Source organism: Drosophila pseudoobscura, chromosome X (assembly GCF_009870125.1).
Source record: "Drosophila pseudoobscura strain MV-25-SWS-2005 chromosome X, UCI_Dpse_MV25, whole genome shotgun sequence".
NCBI lineage: Eukaryota > Metazoa > Arthropoda > Insecta > Diptera > Drosophilidae > Drosophila > Drosophila pseudoobscura.
In genome coordinates, this window is record NC_046683.1 from 6238269 (window position 1) to 6263031 (window position 24763).

At 46.0% G+C, this 24763-nt stretch overlaps 2 protein-coding genes and 2 long non-coding RNA genes across 7 annotated transcripts; 1 reads left to right on the forward strand and 3 right to left on the reverse strand.

The window, feature by feature from the left end:
* Positions 1–718: 718 nt before the first annotated feature.
* Positions 719–1076, reverse strand: LOC6901784 (uncharacterized). Its single transcript, XM_002134418.2, has one exon. The coding sequence runs from the start codon at positions 1074–1076 to the stop codon at positions 777–779; it is 300 nt and encodes a 99-aa protein (XP_002134454.2). The 3' UTR covers positions 719–776.
* A 2394-nt stretch (positions 1077–3470) lies between these two features.
* Positions 3471–5773, reverse strand: Ir7a (Ionotropic receptor 7a). Its single transcript, XM_001355123.4, has one exon. The coding sequence runs from the start codon at positions 5560–5562 to the stop codon at positions 3709–3711; it is 1854 nt and encodes a 617-aa protein (XP_001355159.3). The 5' UTR covers positions 5563–5773; the 3' UTR covers positions 3471–3708.
* A 641-nt stretch (positions 5774–6414) lies between these two features.
* Positions 6415–13772, forward strand: LOC26534172 (uncharacterized). Of its 4 annotated transcripts, none has more exons than XR_004470320.1 (8): positions 6415–6429; positions 6487–6683; positions 6741–7115; positions 8300–8560; positions 8640–8982; positions 11155–12549; positions 12619–13572; positions 13668–13772. It is a non-coding gene; the product is annotated as an uncharacterized lncRNA (long non-coding RNA). The 4 variants fall into 4 exon arrangements; XR_004470319.1 differs by having other exon boundaries at positions 11155–12545; XR_004470318.1 differs by having other exon boundaries at positions 11155–12541.
* Positions 13773–23295: 9523 nt separating this feature from the next.
* LOC26532071 (uncharacterized) lies at positions 23296–24117 on the reverse strand. Its single transcript, XR_001452960.2, has 3 exons — positions 23965–24117; positions 23564–23873; positions 23296–23471 (listed from the first exon to the last, which is right to left on the reverse strand). It is a non-coding gene; the product is annotated as an uncharacterized lncRNA (long non-coding RNA).
* Between the last annotated feature and the right edge of the window lie 646 nt (positions 24118–24763).

Sequence of the window (24763 nt, forward strand, 5' to 3'; positions counted from 1 at the left end):
TACATCCGTATATACTCATGCGTATGCAGCGAACAGATGTGTAACAGGTTGACCCAGCCGGGCAACCATTCCACCATCATCAACGCATCCATCCCACGGAACAGAAATAAAAAAGAAATGAACAGCTTTGAAAGGCGAAGCTTTCAATACCCTTCTTCTATATATCACCTGTATAATTTGTTGATCCTTTCGACTTGCATACTGCCTGAACAGGAAGCACAGAAAGCAGGAAAACTTAATTACAGATTGTGATAAACAATGTATTGTACTTGGCTTCACTTGGATAATTCTGGTCACAATATTCATACCATCATCGGTAAGAGTATACAAGGGAAACCTACCAGAAACCAAAAAAAAATAAAACAAGACAACGCGTCGTAAAGCTCTTGAAACTTTGGCGCAGGAGGAGCCTGAGGGGCCCCTGTTCAGGGTCAGGTTTCGTTCGGTCAGGCGGCTTTCGAGTGTTTTCCACCTGAGCACAAACTTAAGTGGTCAAACTTGATTAAAACCGCACACGCAGGCGGCGAGGGGTAACGCTTCAGCAGAGATGGCCACGGGCAGGACGATGGGAGGTGCTCAGACGTCCAAGCCATGCCCTGATCGGGGGCAAAAGTTTTTGATGCTGCCAAGGACACAGGACAGGGATTAAGTTGCGGTTATGCAGCAGCCATCGACCAAAAGACTTGAGTTTGAGTTCATGTTTCTTTTTCGGCTTCCCTTCCACTGGCAGCAGAATCATTTATTTATCATACATCATTTTGCAAAGGAATGTTTATTCACCAAGTCTCAGCTCCATTCAGTTGCTGCTGCTGCTGTTGCAGATCTCCCTCGAATGGCAAGTCTAGGGCGTACTCCTGTTGCTGCCTCAGCAGCAGAGCCTGATGGATCCCAGGATAGTCCACGAAGTCGGGGGCATACCTTCCGACTGGGTGTTCGGCCTCGGATAGGAAGGCGAGGCCTGCATCATCTAGTTCGTAATCCCTAGGTGGCGGCAGGTAGGCATTAAATGGTACCTGAGTGGCCAGACATGCAGCCACCATCAGGATTGGAGCCAACAATTGCTGCAACATCATCATTGTTATGTTGCAAGGCATTAACTGTGCTGCCAGCTCTCGCAAAAGCAGCTTTTATTGGCAAGATTGCAAGGCCAAGTTTAGCACTTATTGAGATTCTATTAGGCTCTGCTCGAAAATAGCCCTATATATATGATGAATCTTGCATATATGTATATTCGTATAATTAAAGTTCCCAACTCGCTTTGACTTCGCTCTGCAGAACCTTGGCTTCATATCCATATTTTCTCAAATAAAATTCATGCGGCTCTTCATGGCTTACTATTTACCATTGACTGAGCGTCAATTTATGCTGATCCTGATCTTGAGACAAGATCCAACCAATGCGCTAGACTCCTGATGTATCTGGCATTAATTTCAATGGCCAATTCGGCTCTGCACAACCTTGTTCTGAGATTCATATGCCGTAGATTGTTCTTTATTCGAAATTCTTAATTTATGCCATTGCTGATCATCATTTATATTTGAAGTATGCAATACTAGATCCAATACCGTATCTCTTCATTAAGCATCAAATAAGTAAAGCCAATTTATTCAATATTTAGCCTCCAGGGAACACAAATCGCATACCCTACAGAACCTTGGTCTTAAGACCATCACGTAATTAATTCTGTGTCTGATCTTCAGAGGAGACAAACCGAACCTAATGGCTAATGTATAGCCTTTGCATAAATTTCCCACTATTGCGAGTGTCGCAGTAATACTGGTTTCAGTCTGCTCTTATACCGCAACGACTGCCACGGCGACTAAAACAACGACGATGACGATGAAGACGACGACGACGAGGACGAGGCGCCCAACCAGACGGCTGCCGAGTGCCAGCGCATGCGCTCCGGGCAGCGGGCTGTCTGACGAATTACAGCGTTTCCCGCCAAAGACCAGGCAACGCGGGCATCAGGCCATCCGTGCATCTGGCGCACGGCCTTTGTTTACCTTTGTTATCAGCTCTTATCAGCCGCACGGGATGTAGGCCTGGTCGGCATGTCCCGCAGGGCCTGGGGGCGTTCTGGCGGCGTCAAGTGTCCGCCCATTGGCTGGATGTCAGATTGGGGCAGGGACAGGTACATCGCCACTGACGGGGGCAGGGAGAATCGAACACTCTTCAGAGGGCAATTCAATGTAATTAATATGGCCGAATGCAAATCTCTTCATTAGCACAAAAACTTTTGCTTAGCAGACGACAGACAGCAGCCAGAAACACAACTGGACGACAACTACGAGTACAAGTCTGGTATGGCTTAAAAGGCATAATTAAGAGTTAGAACAACGACAATGTAGATGTAGACGACGATGACGATGCTGTTGATGAGGCTAACTGGTAACCAGTAAATGTTGAACAACCAAACAGGAGGAGAGAACTCAACGTGGGTTCGTTCAACGAAAGCGTGATACCCTCTCCTATACTAGACGGGGCAGCAGCAGGGAGCTGATGAATCCCGGGTCTCTCCATTGGATCAATCACCGAATGCACAACACTCTGACCTATTTGCAGCGTATCTTCAGGAAGCCAATGTGGAGATATTACCTAAAGCTCCACGTTGGACAATTCTAACACTAGGTTCTTCGACTGTCTTCCGTACCACGAGTAAGAGGAAGAGTGTTCTCCGACCGGCTATGCACCGGTGGGGGCACTGGCACGGATCTACCTAACGACACACATCATACATTGAATGCTACATGCTGGCAACATTTGTTGCTTGCAGCAGTTTTGGGTGGGGCACACCGAGAATGCTCCTCGGCCATGGCTCCACTCCTTTAACCACTCTTCTGCTGTGGCCCGCAACACTTCCGGCATTTAGGCAAACAAAATATGTAGCAACAAGGGGCATAGCTGCAACAAGCTGGAGCGCATTTGTGTCCCATTTGTGGGGACCTGCCACATGTGTAGGCGGAAAATGCGGCCATGTAGGCTAATGAGTTCGTTCTACGAATATGTCGGACGTGTCTTGTTTTTCTCCATCTTTCCATCTTTTTATTTCCTGGTAACCCTGCCACCCAGTAACCCTCCTCTTTCTCCTGATGTTGTCCCGGTCTTGTTGCTCTTTCTGACGGCTAACGAGGGCCTTCCATTGTCTTCTGGTGGCACAACCAGCACACGGCCCATGCAGACAAAATGCCTGCAGCGGTGTCACAACCTGATGGCATGATGGCAGATGGCGAAAGCTAAATGGAATTCGGTGATGGGTTCGGGCTCTGCTTGGTTTCCCATCATCATGATGATAATGAGCATGTCGGTGACTTGGTCAAAAGTTAATGGGCTGACGGGATGGGGGCAAGGTAAGCCAGACCAAAGCAATCCAACTTCCCAACTTTAAACATTCCGATACATATGGAAGTACTTGTCCAACCAACTCAAGCTCCAGACCCAAGTTCTATTGATCCTTGGACAAAAGCGCTTCTTAGACCAATCCAATCCGCTCCAAGCCTATTCTGGTTGAAGTCCTTAACTTTATTGAACATTCAAGAGGAGTTTAGCATGTTAAACATCCTATCCAAAAGTTTAATTACAATACATCGACCATCGACCCGATGGAAACCGATGGAATCCCAAATTCACCCACCCTCAAACCATATCCAAGCAAACATGTATTAAACATGAAACAATGAGAAAAGGACACAAAGTATGAGCCTGGTTCTAGACCAGGTATCGCCTCAGCCAGGCCACGCGCACACTGAGTAGCTCCAGGAGAAAGGCCAGGACAGCGGCAGTCAGGAGAATCGTGGCGATGAAGTAAAGGCCGCAGAAGACCCCCAGCGGGAGCGGAGAGATCTCGTGGGGTTCCGTTGGTGGCACCCGGTACTGGGGCCGATCAAAGTCGTGGACGATGTAGCCGATAATTCCAGAGGACTGCAGCTGCTTGAGCTTCCGATCGAAGCCAAACTTTAGGAGGGAGTGAACGTGCAGATACATGACGAGCTGGTAGAGGAAGATGTGCTCCCGGACATGGGTCAGATGGCTGGTTTGCCAGTTTATCCTATTGTTATAGCCAATGTTCGCGATCAGGGCGGTGGTGGTCAGGCGTTCGTCCTCGCCGTCCCTCTGAATGCGGTCGAAGCGGTCCTGAGTGCTTTCCGTGAAGAGAACGGTCAGGTTGTGCGGATAGTAGTCGTAGTACTCCTGGCTGATCAGCGTGTAGTTCTCGGCAATCAGCTGGGATATTTTGCTGGGCAACGGCGGGTTGTACGGCGAGCGGAACGAGTCATACAACTTGCCCTGGTAGACGACCCTTAGCACCAGCACCAGGAACAGCCAAATGGAGTACAACATCCGCTGCCTACTGGTCGTAGGCAGCTGGAACGTCTCCAGTGGATTTCCCAGCAGGGTGGTCAGCACGAGCAGTGACTGGACAGCAATATCGGCGCCATTTCGGCGCCTACGCTTCAGCCAAAAAACAAACACAACGAGGCTGCAGCTTACGACCAGAGCCAGCCAGACAGTCGAGGAGAAAGGCACCAGCAGTTGTGCTACGGCCCCTATCTGGGATTTTATATTCACCACAAACACGAGAGAGCTCTGGTGGTAGGCTACGGTCGTTGTGAACTGACTTCTGTTCGCGTGTGAGCCACTCATCGCTCCGATCAGCACCGAGGAGGTGCCGTTATTTAGCTGGTCGAAGCAGCTGCTGCAGCTCCCGTTGCAGGTCCGTTGCTTCTTACACGGCGGCATGAGCTTGATGCTGAAATTGAAGATCTTAGACAGGACCTTGATAATCTCACCATCGATACCGGTTAACCGCCACACCTCTTTCCGCTCCTCGGGGTCATCCATGTCACCCAAGAAGTGGACGAAAGGCGGAAGTGGATACCAACTGACGCTGACGGGGCATCCGCCGAGGCTGCCTAGGACCCGGTCGAAGATTCGGCCCGTCGTGTGACGAAACGATCCGTTTTCGAATCGGTTGAGCAGGTCCAAGCTCAGGGTGAGCTTGCAGTCCCTGCTGTAGAGTCGAAAGCCATATGTGAAAACCACTCCATCGTTCCGCTGGGTCAGAATGATGGCATTCATCGTGTGAAACCGCTTCACAGAGGTTAAAAATATGTCCCGCATCGCCTCCAGTCTCTCCGCCTTCCTGCCGAGGCGCCGCGTCAGCACAATTAGGAAGTTGTACTCCTGCCTTTGTGGCGCTTTTGTAAAATGAACTCTGAGCGATCGAAAGGCCTCCGCCGAGTTGACCAGGATTAGGACATAGGACGCTGGTAGCTTGCTGGGGGTCTCCTGGTACAGCCGTAGCGCCATCGAGGTGCCCGTACGCAGCAGGATCGAGGTGAGCAGCTCCTGCTGCCGGTGGTCTCGATGGACGTGGCCATGGCCATGGTCCTCTGCAATCAGCTCAATCACCCCCAATGTGCTTTGGGTGGAACTCACTTGCTTCTCCAGTATGTCCACAGCAGCCGCCGACAATGGTGTCATCTGGTATAGTTTCACCGGACGCAGAGCGGCCAAAGCCACCACAGGGAGGCCCACTAGGAGCCACAGATGCGACGACATTCGTACCTTGTTGCTCGTTGCGCAACAACTGACGCTCCTCCAGCTCAAGAGCTTTGCTGCAGTCCAATTTTCCTAATGGCAGTCGCTTGTCTTTAGATCTGGAAAAGCTTCACTTTATTATTGCACAATGATGAATTGGAAGATCCATATCGAGCGGGCCAATGACGCTCATTTGAGATACATGCTTATCGTAGCTGGGCATCCTATTAGGTTAATGTTGTAATGTATGTACACATGTATGTGTATTCGATACATATATATCGATAGCAACATACATATATATCGTTTTAATAGCAACAGAAATTGATTAAATTAAAGAGAATTCAAAGTCGCAAGAATATATAAAAAACGTTCAATACTTATTTTGCTCTTTCTTCCCCTTCTTCATTGTCATATATTTTTAAATGTTTTGTGGCTTTTGTTTCTACAAAATATCGATAGTGCTATCGATTTCTTTCCAGCTCAATGTGCAGCATTTTTAAGAGTCGATCAAGTTAATGCGTGAATGCGTGTCACATGTGCAAAATAAAGCGAGGAGGCTATTGAAATGGCTAGTGAAACTCGATCTAGAAGGCAATTATAGAAGAATACCAAACGTGCGGGGACTTTACAAGGTTTATCACAGATATTGTGTTCTTATCAGTCCACAAAATGTGCACAAAAGGTACAGAGTAGCCACAGCAAAAAAAAAGCGCACAAGTTTTTACTTACTTTGTTTACTTTTAATTCTGAGGTCGAGTGGCAACATCTTGGACAAAATGTGTCACACATGCGAGTCTTCCCACTGCACATTGCGCCGGACAACCGATATATTGGCGAAAAATCCGCCAATTCGGGCGGAGGAAAATTACAATTCAATGACTTGGAGTAAGTAGCACGTGTCGTTGGCGAATCCGTACTCTTATTTTGTAATTTCCACTGCAGGGCCTTAAAGGAAGCACACCGAACACTAGAAAAACATCTCCAATTACTGCTGTTGAGGCCTATTGTGAAGGTATATGATCCGGCTAACATCCATGCAAAATGTAAACAGTATGTAATGAAAGGCCTGTATCAAGCATACGCTCGTGGCATATGTGTTATGTTTCAACCGGAAGAAAATTACAATTCTATGACATGGAGTAAGTAACACTTGTCGTTGGCGAATCCGTACTCTTATTTTCTAATTACCACTGCAGGTCCTCAAAGGAAGCACACCGAAAACTAGAAAAACATCTCCAAATGACTGCTGTTCAGGCCTATTGTTAAGGTATCTGATCCAGTAAACATCCATGCAAAATGTAAACAGTATGTAATGAAAGGCCTGTATCAAGCATACGCATACGCTCGATGCGAATGGAAATGATAAAGGAAAAAGAAATCGTTCACGCTTTCCCCCAAAGGAGTTCAAAAAGTAAGGTGTTATGTTTCATATTTAAACTATTTGTATTCTTTTTTCCTTTCGTTTTCTCTATGAAAATGGTGCTGAGGCTTCCTGGACTAATGGAGGTATAGATTTTTGTGCCCATTTTATGTACTGCCAAGAGATGATCGTTCTTCGATACGTCAGAGTCGTAAGTGATACAAATTCGTATAGGAATTGCTTGATTTTAAAAAACTATCTTTAACACAGCTCAAATCCTTCGAATGGGAACCAAATTCCACGAGACTTGGCTTTCAATAAGCCCTCATCCGATTATCCAGTCCGTCTATTTTCTCAACTTAAGAAGTATTGCGCTATGAGAAGGAGCTTTCCCCGCATGGATCAGTATCCGTTTATGTTCGCACACTGCGTACCCCTTACCGAACAGGCTCAACAGCAATCAAGCTGAGCATTCTTCTAGTGGTATTCATCAGGAAAGTGGCCGCAATCCAAGAGATTGTAAACTGCACTACAAGTGCAAACCAAAAGCCAATCCAACTTTTTTGCCACAATCCCTAACCGTTCCCCCATGGGGAAAGTAGTGTAATGGGAGATACCATGGCCCAGTGTGTGGCCCGTTTTTGTTTATCTTTGCGGAGAGTCGCCCACTGGAGATGGGAGTCGAGGGTCCGGGCAGTGACTGGCGGACTGAAAATGCAAAGCAAATGCGGCATATATGTGTATCTGTGGCTGTTAGTCCAAGCGAGAGACAGACGGATGGGGATAGGGAATGTCAGCAGGACAACAGCAGTGGAAGTAGGTGCGGGAGTCGGAGTGGCAACGTGCATCCAGAGTGCCCCCCATCTGCCGCGCATAAAAATTAAAAATTTCATTAAATTCACAAAAATGCTTGAAGTGGAAAAATGTAATATCCTTTGGGCACAAAGGATGTGCATATAAATGCAAATGCGGTGCTGTTAAAAACGGAGCGATATGTCCGAGCCCCAGTTCTGCCACAACCCACACCCAGTCCTCCTCCAACAGCATGCATGAATGCACATTGTGCTCGTAGGCGAGAGCGAGAGCGAGAGACACTACATGTACTTATGTACATACATATATATATGTTCGTATTCCGCTGGCTTATCTCGGTCTCCCTCCCACTGGCCCTGCTCCGTGCTGCGGCCCGGCCAACCTTGTTTGCAATTAGCGAGTGACTAGCATTCGCCTAGTGCAGAGTGGGCAGCCGCAGCCGCAGCCCTAAACGATAAAAGAGGACCACATTGTTGACTAAAGAAAACTCTGGAAATTCTTATGAGTTAGTTCGTAGTCTTCGGCTATGCAGATTTTCTTTTGTATCTTGCTAAAAGCTATTGTACCTATTATTCTTTACAGTATCAATGGAAAAGATGTCGATACAAACTCCATTTCAACGCACCTCAGCCTCGTTCCAAATGACTTAAGCCAAAAACAAATGTACAAGCCAATCGGCTCGTCCTGGCTCATGAGGATAACTTGCCTCCGCTACAGTGGCAACTGGTTCGGTTCGGATCGTTCCTGTGATCGCTGGCCACGATAATCAAATCCGAGTAGTAGATTTCAAAACAGCGATTGGAGTTTTTCTTCACGTAATCCACAAAGTTGCCCCTAAATCAGGTGAATATATGCTTTGAAATCGAAGCTCCTTCAAAGAAGATGTATAAGCACCCATTAATGGAAGAATATTTATGTACAGGTATTCGTACCGCCATTGTCCTCGAGTCAAATTGCCCAAGACGCTGGTATGCCGTGAGTCGGTAAAGTTTCTACCACCGTTCTCTGCTACTTGCTTACTAAGACGTCATCGGATTGGGACAATCCACTCGATGCGGGGACTGGGGAGCAGCCGAAAACATATGCCGAGCGAGCGACAAAAGTTCGAAAATTAAAAGTTTCCGCTGCGGCTCTGCCAGAAAGTATGGAAAAGTCGCAGACCCAGATGGAGCACCGGAGGAGAAGCGGGATATGGATACGGATACAGAGAAGCGACTGCGGCAAACGAACTGCAAATGTGCAGGCGTATTCGTGTGTGGAAAACCGTAATTATGACGCTTGTTAGCAGCTACCCCTTGGATATGGGAAACATTGGGCTGGGTTAGCGACAGCTAGGGATTGGGAGTGTACGGCGTTGTCTTACCGACAGGATCGAAAAGGACTCAGGAGTTCCCATCACATTGTCCGCCGCTTCATTAATCTGCTCGTCGGAGCACTCCGTCATTCCGACAGGATCAAAAAAGTGATCGGGAATTCCCCTATATCGACCGCCGATTTATTCCTCTGTTTCATGTTCTTCGTCATATATCTGGCATATTCCAACACTGGGATAACATTTCGTTAGAAAATTTGTTGTTAAAGCTCAACCTTATGATATTCCCTGAAGGAATTGAAGAGAATTCGCTGTCAGAACTAAAGGGCCTGGCTGGAAATTCACTTTCCAGCTTTGACCGTGGCTTGGTCGGATTCAACAGAATTTGTTACCAAACGGCAATCCACACGGTAGATCCAATTATATTGCCACTGGCGGCAAACAGCACCAATGGTACGGCGCACTTCCTCTGCCTCTGCCTTTGCCCCTAGCCACTCGCTTTCGCCCCATCCGATTCTTAAGTTATGCTAAAGTTCAAGCTTTGTCTGCGCATAAATTAACAAGTGGCTGCGCAATGGGCCAGAGCTCCGACGAGCAGATTCCCATTGCTGAGTCTTGAGTCGGTTTGTTTAGAGATCACAAGGAAAAGCGGGTCTGCAAGTTTAGCGACCAATACAAGGTGTTTAATTATATTTGTTTGTCCAATTATATTGGACCTGGCCATGGGTTTACGTTCCGATCAAGAGTATAGCTTATAGAATCGAGAGCGATTGCTTTTTCTTGCTGCACACACCCTGTACGCCTCGTGTGCGGGGTATAACAATGACAAGGATATGACCGGACTAGGACGGGGACCAGCAGATGTACGGATGAACAGACGCAAATCGTGTAACCCAAGCAGGCAACAAGTTGCAACTTAACGTTGCCCGCATCTTGCCTCGGACCACCTTGCCACTGCCCCCCCAATTTGGCATTCGAAACATGAGCACCCAGCTGCCCCCTCCCCTCTCTGCGCTCTGCTCACTGTGAGTATGTGAGCTGAGAAAATTCTACAAATTCAGCGAAAAGTATTTTTCCACCTTTAAAACGGAAGGGCCAGAGGGTCGCAGGCAGGCAGGGAGTCGGAGCCGGAGCAGGAGCCGGAGCGGGAGCCGAAGGTGAGGCTGGAAAAAAGAGAGAAATGATTTATGAATGTAAAAAGTTTTCGGACCAACTTTGTACGGCCGCACTCCTGTTGTTGTTGGCTCGGGGGACATGGGGATATGGCATCCTCATGTTACGCACACACACAGACACACATGGCTGGCGGATGGGGGGACAGACGGGGCCGTACGCTTAATGGAATTATAAAAATGTTAACTTCAGCAGAAATTCAAACAGCACCGCCCCACCCCAGTCCACCCCCCGCCCAGCCCCGCTCTATTCCCGACATGTGTGGGCGTGTGGGCCTTTAACCTTTCCTTTTTCTACGAGTAGATGTATGTGTGCATTCGGTTATAATTTTGTTTAACATTTGAAGTGGCTTTGTTTGTGCACTTAACAACAAAAAATTTCACCGCAAACGATGGAAAATATTTGGTTAGCCCCAAACCAACCTCACCATCTCCCCCCCCCCCCCCCCCCCTGTCATTGGGTCGGATCTCTAACTATGGGATGATTCGGGTGTAGCTGCTACTATTGATTTGATTCGCTGCCTCTTTGGCGGGAGAGGAAGATTAAAACTAAAGCAAAATTGGCCCAAATAAAGGAGTAAAGGGAGTAAAGATTCAACGTCAGCAGCAGACTGATATAGAAAAATATATTATATAAATGTACACATACTCGTACGTATAGAGATGGCTTGATGAGCACACCCATATGAATGTGGCGGCGGGGCCAATCCAATATACTTTTCAGAGCAAACACGAGCACAACTTGAGGCCGCCAGCAGGCCTGTAGATGGCAGCGGCTGACACTTGAGTCCGGGAACCCGCAGTCCTTCCCACCAAACAGCATCGAAACAAGAAAAATAGTAAACCTCAAAAGCCCGAATATGCACATACCCTTGCAGATTGATCGATTGAGAGCCGATTTCTATGCACGTTTAAAAACCACAACGATTTTCTCATATGCCGATCTTTTCCAGATGATATTCATATGCAGCAAAAAGGAGTGTCAGGCGGATAACTACTAGTTATATATAACAGATCGGAAGGTCTAGATTACCTGGAAAAACTTGATGCCGATAAAGAATACAATATATACTTGATGTTCTTGAAAATGCAAAATCATAATGCCCTCTGGAAGCGTATAAAAAGAGAAAGCAGCACAAGCCAGCCAATTTCAGACCAAGTCCTGGAAATGGACCAACTCCAAGTGCTGTAGGTCCTGCTGCTCCTGCTGCTGCTGGTGCTGCTTTCGTTCTCTCTCCCGATGATGTGTCTTATCTTGTCCTGCAGTGGCTGAGCGATGCCAGCGCATCCTGGAAGCTTTTTATCTTGGCGTCATGTTGATGTTTGTCGGAAACTTGATTATTTTCATCGTTTTTTTCAGAGCCAGCGAATGGGTCTCCATGTGGCTGAAGATGTTTGGATGCTGGCGGCGGTTGAGAGCAAAGAAGCAGTCTGGGATTAGCCCTCCCACAGAAACCCACAAAATGGCAGGGAAAAACACGACAGCCAAACAAAAAAAAACGAAAAAAAAACTTGCACGATATTCTGTGGATAGAAGTTGAAAATAAGGAGTTTCGCAGCAATGTAAATGCAACTTTAACTTCTCATACCCGCAACAAGAGTTCGGGGTTACAGGTTGCTCTGGTTTGACTGTTTCCTGTTGTTTTTGACAAACAAGGAGAGCACACTCGTTCCTCGTAAGTAAAATAGGTTGTAATAAGAGCAGTTAACAACATGAGTGAGGCCAAGGCGAGCGGAACAGGACGAGGCCAAGACACCTGAACGTCACGGCACAAACTCGTGTACAGTGGAGATGCCTTCTAATGGACAGAAGGAGTTGCGTACACCAAGAAAGTAGTAAATCTTAAGAACGAAATGGAAAGTTTAATGGAACGAAAAACTCCCATGTTGAAAAGTTTATTTCAACAATGTATTTGAGAGGATTAAAAAGGTGTGCATGCATCATAAGGGAAAGCATAGAAAAGAGCCCACACTCACTGTACCTATGCCAAAACCGCTACAGGGGTTCTGCCCTGTGCCACAGAGCATGGAAAACGCAGCGGCAGGGACCGAGGGAGCGCTCCTGACAACTGACAACTCCTTTAAAATGTAGTTACTGTTGTTATTATTCAACCTTAATGAACTTAACAAGCTCGCACAACGACGACGACGGCTACGAGGACGAAGACGACATGCTGCCAGGCCGGCAGCAGTCGGACACAGGAATCCCGCCCCCACCTATAGACCACCAAGCCCACCTCCACACAAGCAGCCAGTCAGACAGACAGACAGACAGACGAGCAAGTCAAACATAGAGGGAAAGGCAGAGACAGGGAGAGAGTGGAAGAATGGAAGAGGACGGTAAGTACGTATGTATGTTGCTTTGGGGGCATACGCCCATCGTGTGTACCATGTTCATGTCGCAAGAAATTTTCCAGCTCTCAATGGCGCAGGGTCACGTAACTCAAATAAAGCGCCAAAGCCACCAGCCGCAAAAAAAAATCACAAAAGAACCAAAGGAAAACAACAAAATGAAGCGAAGACAGGGCAGGACAGTGCACGCCGCCAAGGGATTGAGCGGCACAGGCCACCTTTACGCCCTGTCCCATGCACATTGTGCATTTTGGCCCTCGCCAAAGCCGAGGCAAATTAAAAATGTTTCACAAATATTGGGAGAACGAGGCCGGAACACAGAGAGCGGAACGCTGCGGACGGGCTCGCAAGGCAAGAGCTTAAACGGATATGATTATTGTATTTCGTATCGATTGCATCAAATATTGAGGGGCAGCATACTTCAGAATATTCTTTTCAAACATATGAACTTGGGATTTGATAGATTGATGGCCAGCTTGCCCGCTTAATGTTCCGAAGGCTCTGCCATTCTTCACTTATTATTGACCTACGGGTTTCTTTTATATCCGAAAAGACACTAATAAAAAAGAAATAGGCCCCTCCCCTGATTACAATTAGCTGAATTTAATTGCCTATAGAGCGATATAAGGTATTCTGATCATGAAATCTCAGATTACGGTCTACACGTGGCTGAATCGAATACTTGTAAATATTATTCTTCTCCGAATACACCGATTGGATTAGACGCCGCGCTGCAACGAGGTTGGGTGTGCAATACGGTCAGGTGGAAGGTTGAACTAGACGTCCCGTAGAGCCCTCGCATGTGACCTCCACTTCACAACCACCAGCGAAGATATCCCGGCCATCAATTTGCCAAAAGTGCTCGAAGCCAACGCTTCGGGAGTTCCTTAAAGTGAGATCTCTGCCCCTCTCAGGGATCTTCTTGCCACACCAAGTGCAATGCGGGTCGCCTCAGAAGCTTTACGCCTGCGTTGTAGCATCCTAAAATTTTAGTGAAACTTTTACATAGACTATATACGGTAAGTGAATCATTCTCAACGTAATTTGAGGTATTCGGTCTCTTTTTCTGATTTTAAAGATGAACTTGACTGAGAACCATCACTGTCATTTGCAGGATAGAATCGATGCGGACTCGGAAATGTACTTGGACCATTCTTTGACGCTGATTTGAATTTGTGATGTGGAGTAGGACTACTGCGGATACCACGATAAAAAAAGGCGCTTAGAGCTCTACCTCTATGGTGGTGTGGAAAAGACTTTATTACACATCCAAGTATAACCATATACATAAATAAAGAACTATTTGTCTGACAAAACATATGGTAATTTTCGTGTTATTAAAATATCTGAAATAGTAGTGGGCACTGGAAAAGATGGTCGTAGGAATAAATCCTCCGGATCGCTTTCCGGACTATACGCGAAAGAGAGGCATTGCTACAAGGCATTCCCAGTATTTTCGGGCTAGTATAAGAGGTGGTCTTATACGGATTTGGTCGTATAAAAGGTGACGGCCCTCGAATGAATGCCCGCATTCGCTGGCTGGCCCTCAACTCTGCCGGCTGCTTCTGCTGGCCCGGGGAGAATCCTCAAATAATACTCCGACATCGGAGGGAAAGCATTTTGGGAGAGGAAATATGTGGATTCATATGCTTTCGTTGAAAGGAACCAATCTCTCTGAGACAGACACTCACTGCAACGGAAAAGAGGTACAGCTGGATACATGTGCAGACAGCACGGCGCTTTAATATTCATCATAAAACTTATCAAATAGTTTTTGACACTTACCACTACGGGTATAATTGTTTTTAGCCAATAAACGAGCTGCTGGGAGCTAATGGGAGCACTCATACGACTATTCAATACATAACTTGATTATTTATTTACCGAACTTCAGGTGGGGGGCTGCAATGTGGGGCTTGGGCTGGGTCGCGTTGGGCAAGTGGAGAATTGTGGTTTCTGGTTTTAGATTTCAATTCCATTTCCATAGCTTTCAATTGTGCAACACAACTTGCCACAGTTGCATCGAGTTGATGGCCGCCAGCAGTTTTACAGTTATTAAATTTATTTATTGAAAACGCAGCTTTGGCCCCCCGGTGTTCGATTGAGTGTAGGGTTTCATGTTTAGGACATCGATATGCAAATTGATTGACAAAACACTGGCCACCCAGCACTCCATCCGATCTAAGGGAGTTGTATTTTCACGAGGGCCTGCCTCGTTGGGCATTCAATTTGATTCTGCAACTGGCTACTGAAGGAGCGAGCCCTGCGAGTCCTTAGCTATAGATCGAAATCCATGTAGCTTCCAGGCTGAATTGTTGAGGCGTGGCCGGGGCTGCGGTTGGTGCGTCGGTCCATTTGACAAAATTAATTGTGACACGAACAATTACGATGGGGCTGGGCAGAGTACTGGGTGCTGGGTGCTGGGCTGCTTGGAGGACAATAAGGATATACATTTTAATTAAAGCACCTCGAGCAACTAATTACATTGCCAGGACACTCGCCTTGGTATGCAGCTGCTGAGGAACAAAGCCAGCAAATAAGCGTGCCCCTGTGCCCATGTGTGCGTGTGTGTTTGCGGTCTTCTGTGGCAGCCAGAATTTCCCCTCCCCCTTTCTCTCTATCTCTCTCTCTCTATCTCTCTCTGTCTCTTGCTCTTAAAATGTACCCGATTGTCCTATGGTGTTCGTGCGTTTGCGGGACCACTTGGTACATGGGTGCACAAATTAAATGCCGAAATTCTAAGCATACTCTTGAGCGCGACAAGGCCCCAACGGATCAAAGCACGCCAGTGCTTACCTAGCCCATCAAAAATCTATAATTAATATCTATGTGCAGGTGCCAGTGAAAGGTGCCTCTTCTATTAGCGAAAGCCAGCGGCCAGGAATGAGTTGTCAAAGCACAATAGACTTGGATCTGCAAACCATGATAGAAACCAGTTCCTATCATACTATTTAGAGCTTCTCCAATTCAGGATGTATTGCAACAATTTGATGAACAGATGATCCATTCGAATGCGTGTATCCATTGAAAGCCCAAGGGATATTCCGTATGCCCCAATGTCCGATAGCACCCACCGATAGCAACACTTTCGTGTTGAAACCTTTACAGCCTTATCGCACTCCATTGTCACACCAAAAAACGAGTTGGGCAAAAACTTTCATTTACTCTGTTTGTCAGTACATCAGTCTGTCGATTTGTCTGTGTCTATGTGCTTGAGTCAGACGCCGAGGCATCAGAAATGTAGGCGGCTGCGACACACGCCCATAAATAAAATGCAAGACGCCACCGAGCGGCAGTTGGAGGCACAGCGCTGACAGGTTAATGTCAAATCGCGCAGCCCAAAACCAAAAAGCCAAAGCAACAAACCCAAACAAAAGGGTGGCTGGTGGGCTGGATGATGAGTGAAGAGTATGGCAAAAAATCCCCAGTCGTTGTTTCGAATATGGAATACCCCTGCCATACCCCTGCCATGTCCCTGCTTATCATAGGAAGATTTCTAAAAGCCGAAGCGGATACATTTCTGAATTAAACAATTACGATTTATAGTGCTCAATATCAAGAAAGGATTTCAATATGTATGAATGGCTAAAACCTTTAAGTCGATAAATATTTTCTTTGTAGAAATCCTCTTACAGATCGGGGCGGTCAGAAAACTTACTCGAGCACAGTATACCCTTCCATTAGGCGACTTGGTACTGGGTATGACAACAGCTAACGTCGACAAAGCGGCAAAGTTTTTTCGTCAACGCCAGGACGAGGCGGAAACGGAGGACAGCTCTGGCTGGATGGAAAAAGCAACTCTGAAGCTGTCAACTGACAGTTATGAGAAAAAGTAAAGCTGACGAAGACATCAGCGGGGCAAATTTGTTTAGTCTTAGTCTCTGTCTCAGTCTTCGTTTTCCTCGCCCTCGCCCTCGCCCTTAGCTCCGCCCTGCCTTCCGCTGTTCTTCTGCCGTCTGCCCGCCTGCCATTTTGGTAATGATGGCTCAAAGGACGCCCGCTGCGACAATGTGTTTACTCGACTGGGATAGGGGGGGGAGTCGGGTCGGTCCTTCCCGAGAACGCGCCGTTAACAGAGCATATCGTGGCTCTGCTTTCCGCGGGGATTAGGTGAGGGGTAGGGGGGGTGGTACCGTGGGTGATTTTGGGAGGAATCATGGTGGATTCAGAGGGGGAGGTAGGGTGTCAACCGCTAAAAGGGCGTTAAGTGTTTTATTTACCCTCAAAATATAATTTATATTGTTGCTGGATATGTGTGTGTGTGTGCGCTAGAAAGAGACAGAGAGAGAGAGACAGAGAAAGAGATATGCTGAGTGACAGAGTGGTAAGAGGATATCGTAAAAGAGAAGAAGGCCAGATAGAAAGACCCGTGTGGAAGAGGATTTGCTGTGAAGTGATTACAATTTTAAGTACTTTTTGCATTTGTGTGTTTGTTCGTCGCCGTCGCCCTCGCCCATGCCCACGCCCTCTCCCTCCCCTACCCAAACCACTTCTCAGTGTTTCTCTTACTGATTACTTTTCTCATTTTGCAAATTGACTTGATGACATTTTCGGGTAATTTACACAATTCTGATTATCCGTTCATTCCAGAACTGCAACAGCAGCTTCCCTCATCCGGCACGGGGAATCCCCGAGCGGCAATCGGATCGTAATTGATGCCACATCAAGTTTTCAGTAAACGAGGTTGAATTACGCATACAAAATGGATAAAATGTATCTACATGTGTGGTTCTTTTTATATGGAATATTAACAGTGTATAAATATTATGCCCGGCACTCGTATAATCAATAACATTAAGTGATCAACTGGCAGACATGCATATTATCAGGGATACGATACATATGGTTATATAAAATATATAATAAAGTACACCATTATCGATACCAGCCATCAGATCGATTACCATTAGCTCATCCAAAGGTCATATAGGTTTATATAGCCAGCCAAAGAGTACATATGTGTCTGTCAATCTATGTACGAATACTATGTCTACTCGTAAAAACAGCAGATATGAATCGATACCGTCCAGTATCGATGCTTATTGACACATGTGTATAATTGGCTGGATGACATCTCCGGGTCGCTAACATAGCACATGTTCCCACCACACGATGCACGATTCACGGAGGAGTAGACTCTGCGGTGCTCAAGTTGGTAAAACCGGCGGTGTCGGCTGACAAACTCCCCTTAATATAACCAATTATGTCGAAAATAAAACATAACAAAACATCCAGCGAAAATAACTTTTTACACTGCCATCCGCCATCGTCTGCCCCAAAATGTGTCGAGCATTAATTTAATGTTACATTTAACCGTGGCTGCCGCCCTGCCCCCCATTTTTGGGGCTGTCGCGGCATTTGTGGGTCGCGCTTTGGCAAGTAAATTAAAATATTTTAATGAGTACAATTTATCACGCGCCAGCGGGCTGGCAGACCGGTTTAAACCGTTTGCGAGAGTCCCCATTACCCAGTGGCATTGTCCTTCGTTCTGCATCCTTCATTCTTCATGCCGCGTCCTTGGCTGTAGGTGCTAGTTGCCTGTGTGGAGGGTGGGTTGTCGCTGGTGGCTGCTGGGTGCCGAGTGCCGAGTACCGGGTGCCGGGTGCCGGGTGGGGTGGCAACTTGTTGCGACATTTAATTATTGGTGACAGTATAATCAAGTAAACTCGGCAAGAATTTCAATTTCATTTAATGGTTTAACACATTTTGCCAGCTTTCCCTAGGGTTAAGCCTCAAGTGTCATGTAAACGACGTTCAACGGGGAGGAGAAAACGGTTAAAGCCCGCAAAAAAGGGTTTAACCCGACCCAAACACTTCCCCCTATCCTCCATCCTTTGCTTTCTTATCATTGAACAATTAGTAGGGGAAACAACAGAGACGCCAACAACAATACACATAAACATTATGGCACAGACAATTATTAGGGTTTTATGGATTTAAATGGGCTGTGTAATAATGCCCCACCGAAATGATAGCGTGGCATGGTTGGAAAGCAAATGGCAAATGGAAGTCTGTGCTAGGACGAAAAAACTTTTAGAGTCTTCTGCAGTAGAGCAAAGGTCCCCGAGATTTAATATAAAATTAAATATGATGAAAATATATACACTTTTGATGCAATTTAAATATATAATATGTTTGGTTTTCGTGGTTCAGCTGCTCCACACCGGGTTGCACCTGCGCTGTAGATTGAATATGGTCCTATCAAATTACTGTACGACATGATATTAGACACTACTAATACTTGTAGAACCTAGGACTGTGTTAAATTTGCTACGAGAGATTGCATGGTTGACAAACACACAAAATAAGTGTTCGCAGCCGTCTCTGAACACGTATCCCGGCTGTCAGTCGAATAATTAAAGAACCACTTGCGACAAAATGATGTTTTCCAACACAGACAGCAAAACTTAATTATGGCTCCAGAACTAGTTCCAGCACACGTCAGCAAATACTTCATTTTGATGAGCTGTGATTGGAACTATAAAAAGTCAAAGTCATTCGGTTTTTGATACAGCTAGCCGTGACACAGCAGAAATCCAAAGTCAAACTGAAAAGTTCAATTATTTCTAAAACTAAATTTAGTGAGTCAAAACATAATGGGACGTGCTAAGTCAATAAAAAGCCGCTTTCCGCGTATCCCACCGCCACGCGAAATGGCGCTAATAACTGTCGAGGAGATGACCGAGCTTATTCAGACCTTTTCCCAAATACATTTTGAAAAGGAGGAGAATCCCCAACCCTATGTGGAGGTGAACAACGACGACCATAAGTATGGCGAATGGAAGCTGCCCGAGGGGGCAAAGTCCTCGAAGGAGAGGGCCTATGAAATCATGCGGGAGCTTAATAAATGTCCCTATCCGGAGTACATTCAGCCACCGCGCCCGAGGGTGCACTGCAGCCCTTTCCAAGATTTGATGCCCGTTGCGTTCACCAGCGGGAAACGAATCTTCGACGACGTCAAGGAGGAGATCGAAGCTATTACGAATGCGGCGCGGGACCGAGCAGCCGGCATCGAGCCACCCTGCGAGGGAGCCGTAGGCTACGACGACGACTACTACGAGGCCAGCATGATGGTCAAGGTGTACAAAATGGACCACATGTCGAGCCCCAGACCCCCTATCGACTTTCATCCGCTTTGTTTGGCTATCGAAGACACCGAAAAAGATTCTGGGCAGAACCGCATGCCCACCGGCAGGCGCCGTGCTAAGAACCGTCCTCTTTCGATCAAAAGCAAGAGGTTGAAGCGCAAGAAGAAGGGTCGCAGCCGGCGCCACAAGGCACGCAATGTGGACTCGGGTCCGATCCTGATGTCTCGCTACTGCCCCATCGTGGAGGAGCAGGACATTGGGACATATTCAGAATACAACAGTGAATACGAAGAGCTTGATCAACGTTCGGAGGGGTACTTCGTTGAATCCACGTTCAACAGCGGAGAAGCCGATGCACTTTCCGTTCAGACTGCGTTCTTTCTAGGCAACTCTCCTACTCAGCGTTCTTATCCACCTTCCTGGGCCTCTGGTCCATTTTCCGAGGATGAATTCTAACGACTCTATGGACTGGACCTCGGATTCAGCATTTCTCACACTACTACACAAACTCAATCGCCAGCAGCACAGAAAACACCAACACCAAGAATTACACCAGCACCAAGAACTACACCAACACCAAGAACTACACCAACACCAAGAACTACACCAACACCAAGAACTACACCAACACCAAGAACTACACCAACACAAAGAACTACACCAACACAAAGAACTACACCAACACCAAGAACTACACCAACACACTAGAAGAATTGTCCAGAAAGTAGTGCTGTCGCCAACTTCAATGAAATAAAATGCATATTCAATAAATGCACACGAGCCAAGCTCTCATGAAAAAATAATAAAACAATGCATTACCAATTATTTCATATTATTCATTCTAGAAGGAATGAGCATATTCGCGTTTATTAGAGACATGAGATTACCTCACGAAATCGTGGCCTCGCGCGGCCTCTCCCTCTCTCTCTCTCTTCAACGCGTTTTTCTTTTTTTTCAAGAAAATGTTTAACTTTCCCTCTTTTAGCAGCACTCTCATTCATTCATGTTCCATTCTGGCTTCTGCCTTTTGATTCTGCCTTTTGATTCTGCCTTTTGCTTTCAATAAAATTTGATTCCTTTCTTTGGCCTTTTGACGGCTGCTGCCTATAGATTGCCATATGAAAATGCAATTGGCTTTTCTACTGATTTCATTTTCTCGGCAACAACAGTGGGCAACGGCGGCGGTGGGTGTGAAAAAAATGTGTGCAAAATGGTGAAACATAAAATGCGAAATACAAAAGAGGGGAGGGATGCGCGAATGGAAAATGTATTTGAGTTGGGGGAGAAATTGCATTTGGCCCCCAGAGCTTTGAAATGTGGCGCCAACTGCGCTGATTAGATAAGCAACAACACAAAGTGCCCCGCGGGGCCAGAAGCGGAATGCAACAGCAGTAGCTCCATCTCTTGCTGCTCCTGCCCCAACCCCTGCCCCTGCTGCTGCCCCTGCTCCTGCCCGGCCCCCATCCCTATCCCTATGTCTATCTCTCTTTCTCTCTCTCCCTGCTGGCAGTTGACTGCAACTGCAACTTTGGCTTACAAATTGTTTTTTAGTTGGCAGAACTTTTAATTTGGTTATGGTGTGAAAATGTTTGTTTTCTCCATCTTTTTCACACTCTCTCACTCTCACTCTCTCGCTCTCTCTCCACCCCTGTTCCTTTTTTTTAAACCCTAGTTTGATGAAGTTTGTGGTGCAAATTAATTTGCATTTTTACTGGGGATATATATAGCGCTGGTACGTCTATATGTATGTATATGTTGGACATACATATATAAATAACTTTTGTACGACGACTTTTTCAATTAGAGCAGCAAAAATGCTTCCTTTTTCTAGAATTTTTTGTCTTTTTTTGCTGTTGGTTTTGGTTTTGTTGGAGATTTGCGTGACCGTGAGCAATTAGATGGCAATTAATAAGGCCTCGGTTACATGTCCTCGTCAGGGATAAGGACAATACACAATGGGCAATGGACAATGGACAGTGGTCAGGAGACTGGGGACAGTGGACAGGGGACAATGGGACATTAATCAAACAAATCAATTTTCATATCGGATATCGCATAGACGGGGAGAACCAGGCACTCAAGCACTCAACGGCGAGCCGTTCAGACCTGGCCCAATAATGTTGCCTTTCCTTGGCTTTGTGTGTTCATAAATGTAATAAAAAACCTTAAAAGCCTCACACGTCAAACGCAATTCAATTGGACGGGGCTCTGGCTCGCCCACCACTCCTTCAGCCGCTATCCCAACCATAGCCCAGGGACAATTATCAGGGCTATTACGGAGCAGGGATCTGGGATATGGGCTCTGGTATCTGGAGTCCTCTACACTACACTCTCTCTTTCAATTCAATTTGCTTGACGTTTCAAATGGCTTTGACTTTGGCACTTTTTGTTTGAAGGGTCACATGATATGTCGTCTAGTTAGGATCAAGTTTGCCTCTCACTGTTTTTGGTTACTTTTGCAAAAACTTTCGCATTGATAAGCGGGAGAGAGAGAGAGCGAGAGCGAGGGCTAGAGAGATGGTGAGGCATGGAATGGATCTGTGTTACCATTATAGCATTCCCACGCACATGCTGTGCCTTCGCCTCGCCCACTCTCGCCGCCTCTCAGCCTCCCTCTGCGTAATGAAAAGTTTTGGCGTAATGAAATAAGCCAAAGTTTTTGCAGCTTTCAATAATAACTGTAAAAGTAACTAGCCAAAGTTTTTGTTCCCCTGCTCCGCTCCACTCTGCTCTGTCCTTTCCGGCGCTGGCCTGCCCTGTCAGTCCTGCCAATCTTTGCTAACCAACAGGCAAGAAGAAGGACCCAGACCCAGACCCAGACCCAGACCCAGACCCAGAAAATAAGCTTCAAGGGCAGAAGGAGAGGCTGGCAAACTTTTCCGTGAATTTCCCTCTTTTGTGCCTGTTAACGGAGCCATCAATGTCATTATGAAGTGACGACTAATGTATCTATTTGAGTGCACTTTGATATGGCTCTCATGTGACTATCTGAGTATCTGAGCATCTGAGAATCTGAGTGGGTGTATTCTCGTCTGCATCTCTCTCCCCCTATACCTCTACCTTTCTGTGTACCCTACGTTGAGAATGTTTGATTATTTAAAACTGAATTAGTTCATTGGCTTTTCTCCTGCACCCGATTTTCTTGTTCCTTTTGCATCGCCTTTGACTAATTTTCTGGCCCACCTTCTTCTGGTTTCCCTCACCACTTTCAAGGTTGTTGTTGATTATTTTTTACCTTCCTCTTGGCCTTTCAACACTCACTTTGCTTTTCTTTATGATTTCATTTACGTTTACTTTCTCCTTCTGTCGATTTTTCTCTCATTCACTTTCATTTTTCAAGTGACTTTTGATGTCATCGATGATTTCTTTGGTAGGTTTCTTTACCTTAAACGCAGAGACGACATTCGAAACCATCAAAAGTCGAGTCGAGATGTCCCTCAACTAAGACATTATCTGTCTATTTTAACGTAGCACCTATCTGACTCGTAACCGCCAAAATAGGAGAGCGGATGGATGCAACGCAGCTATTCTGCACTTAGAATAGTGTAGTTAATTATTGTATATTGGTACAGCTTCCTACGGGTCGTCGTCTCCTTCTTTTGCGCGGATAAGACCATCCTTCCTGTGCCGTCTAGTGTATTTCAGACATGTTAATAGATTTTTTGGTAGACAACAATCTATTTATTTATATGGTTATGCTTGGAAGTGTAATAAACACTTTTCCGCACCACCATAGAGGTAGAGTTCTAGTTGGCCTACTCCACATCAGAAATTCAAATCAGCGTCAAAGAATGGTCCAAGTACATTTCCGAGTCCGCATCGATTCTATCCTGCAAATGACAGTAATGGTTCTCAGTCAAGATCTTTAAAATCAGAAAGAGAGACCAAATCCCTCAAATTACGTTGAGAATGATTCACTTACCGTATAAAGTCTATGTAAAAGATTCACTAAAATTTTAAGATGCTACAACGCAGGCGTAAAGCGTCTGAGGCGACCCGCATTGCACTTGGTGTGGCAAGAAGATCACTGAGAGGGGCAGAGATCTCACTTCAAAGAACTCCCGAAGCGTTGGCTTTGAGCACTTTTGGCAAATTGATGGCCGGGATATCTTCGCTGGTGGTTGTGAAGTGGAGGTCACATGCGAGGGCTCTGCGGGACGTCTAGTTAAACCTTCCACCTGACCGTATTACACACCCAACCTCGTTGCAGCGCGGCGTCTAATCCAATCGGTCTATACGGAGAAGAATAATATTTCCAAATTATTTTTCGTTTAATTTTGAAGTTTATTTTCTCTTTTTTTATTCAATAACCAAATTTCTTACTTTTTTGTTCTACACACACAAAATTTGTATACTATGTGTTCTCTCGGAGAACTACTCGACGTAACTGAAACATTTCTGGCTGAGCCCCAAAGCCAGAACTTGACAGCCCGAATCTCGAATCGATCTGAGTTGAAAGGCCTTCTTATTGAGAATTGTTTTAGTATGAATTTCGTTTATTTCGTTTGAATAAAACGGCTAGACTTTACAAAACTATCATAGTCAGATCTCTTGAGACTAAAAATGAAAGAAAACAATTTGAGCCTCATACGAATCAGCCAAGTGTACACCCAGCTATTTTTTATGTACATATCTTGATATCTACATATAAACTTATACGTATCTAATGATTTCATAGTGCCTCCAACTCTTCATCTTGGCCTGAATGTTTAACATTAATCTCCACTTTGTAAGTCTATTCTCCTGCCATGATTCATTTCATTACTGTACTGCACAGAGGCGATTTGCCTGCGCGGAAAGCATTGAACAGCCATTGAAAAGGGAACACAGGCCACACAATAACAATTAATCATAATTAAGCCCCAAAATGATACAAATGTGATGGTGGATGAGAGGAGACATGCAGGCACACAGACAAACAGACAGACAGACAGGAGGAGGATGTAAAGCTCCTTGTAAGTCAGAAAACCCCAAACCATATACCCCCAGAGAACTGACCTTTTGACTTTGAACCAGGGGCTGGGTCTCAGCCTGATCCATCCCCCCATGCTGGCCGCAGCGTTAATCAGGCGTTAAATTAAGGCACTCATTAGCACAAATTACAAATTGAGCTGCAGGGAAG

Coding starts and splice junctions, on each gene's coding strand:
- LOC6901784 (XM_002134418.2), bottom strand. CDS start 1,076: ATGATGATGTTGCAGCAATTGTTGGCTCCAATCCTGATGGTGGCTGCA.
- Ir7a (XM_001355123.4), bottom strand. CDS start 5,562: ATGTCGTCGCATCTGTGGCTCCTAGTGGGCCTCCCTGTGGTGGCTTTG.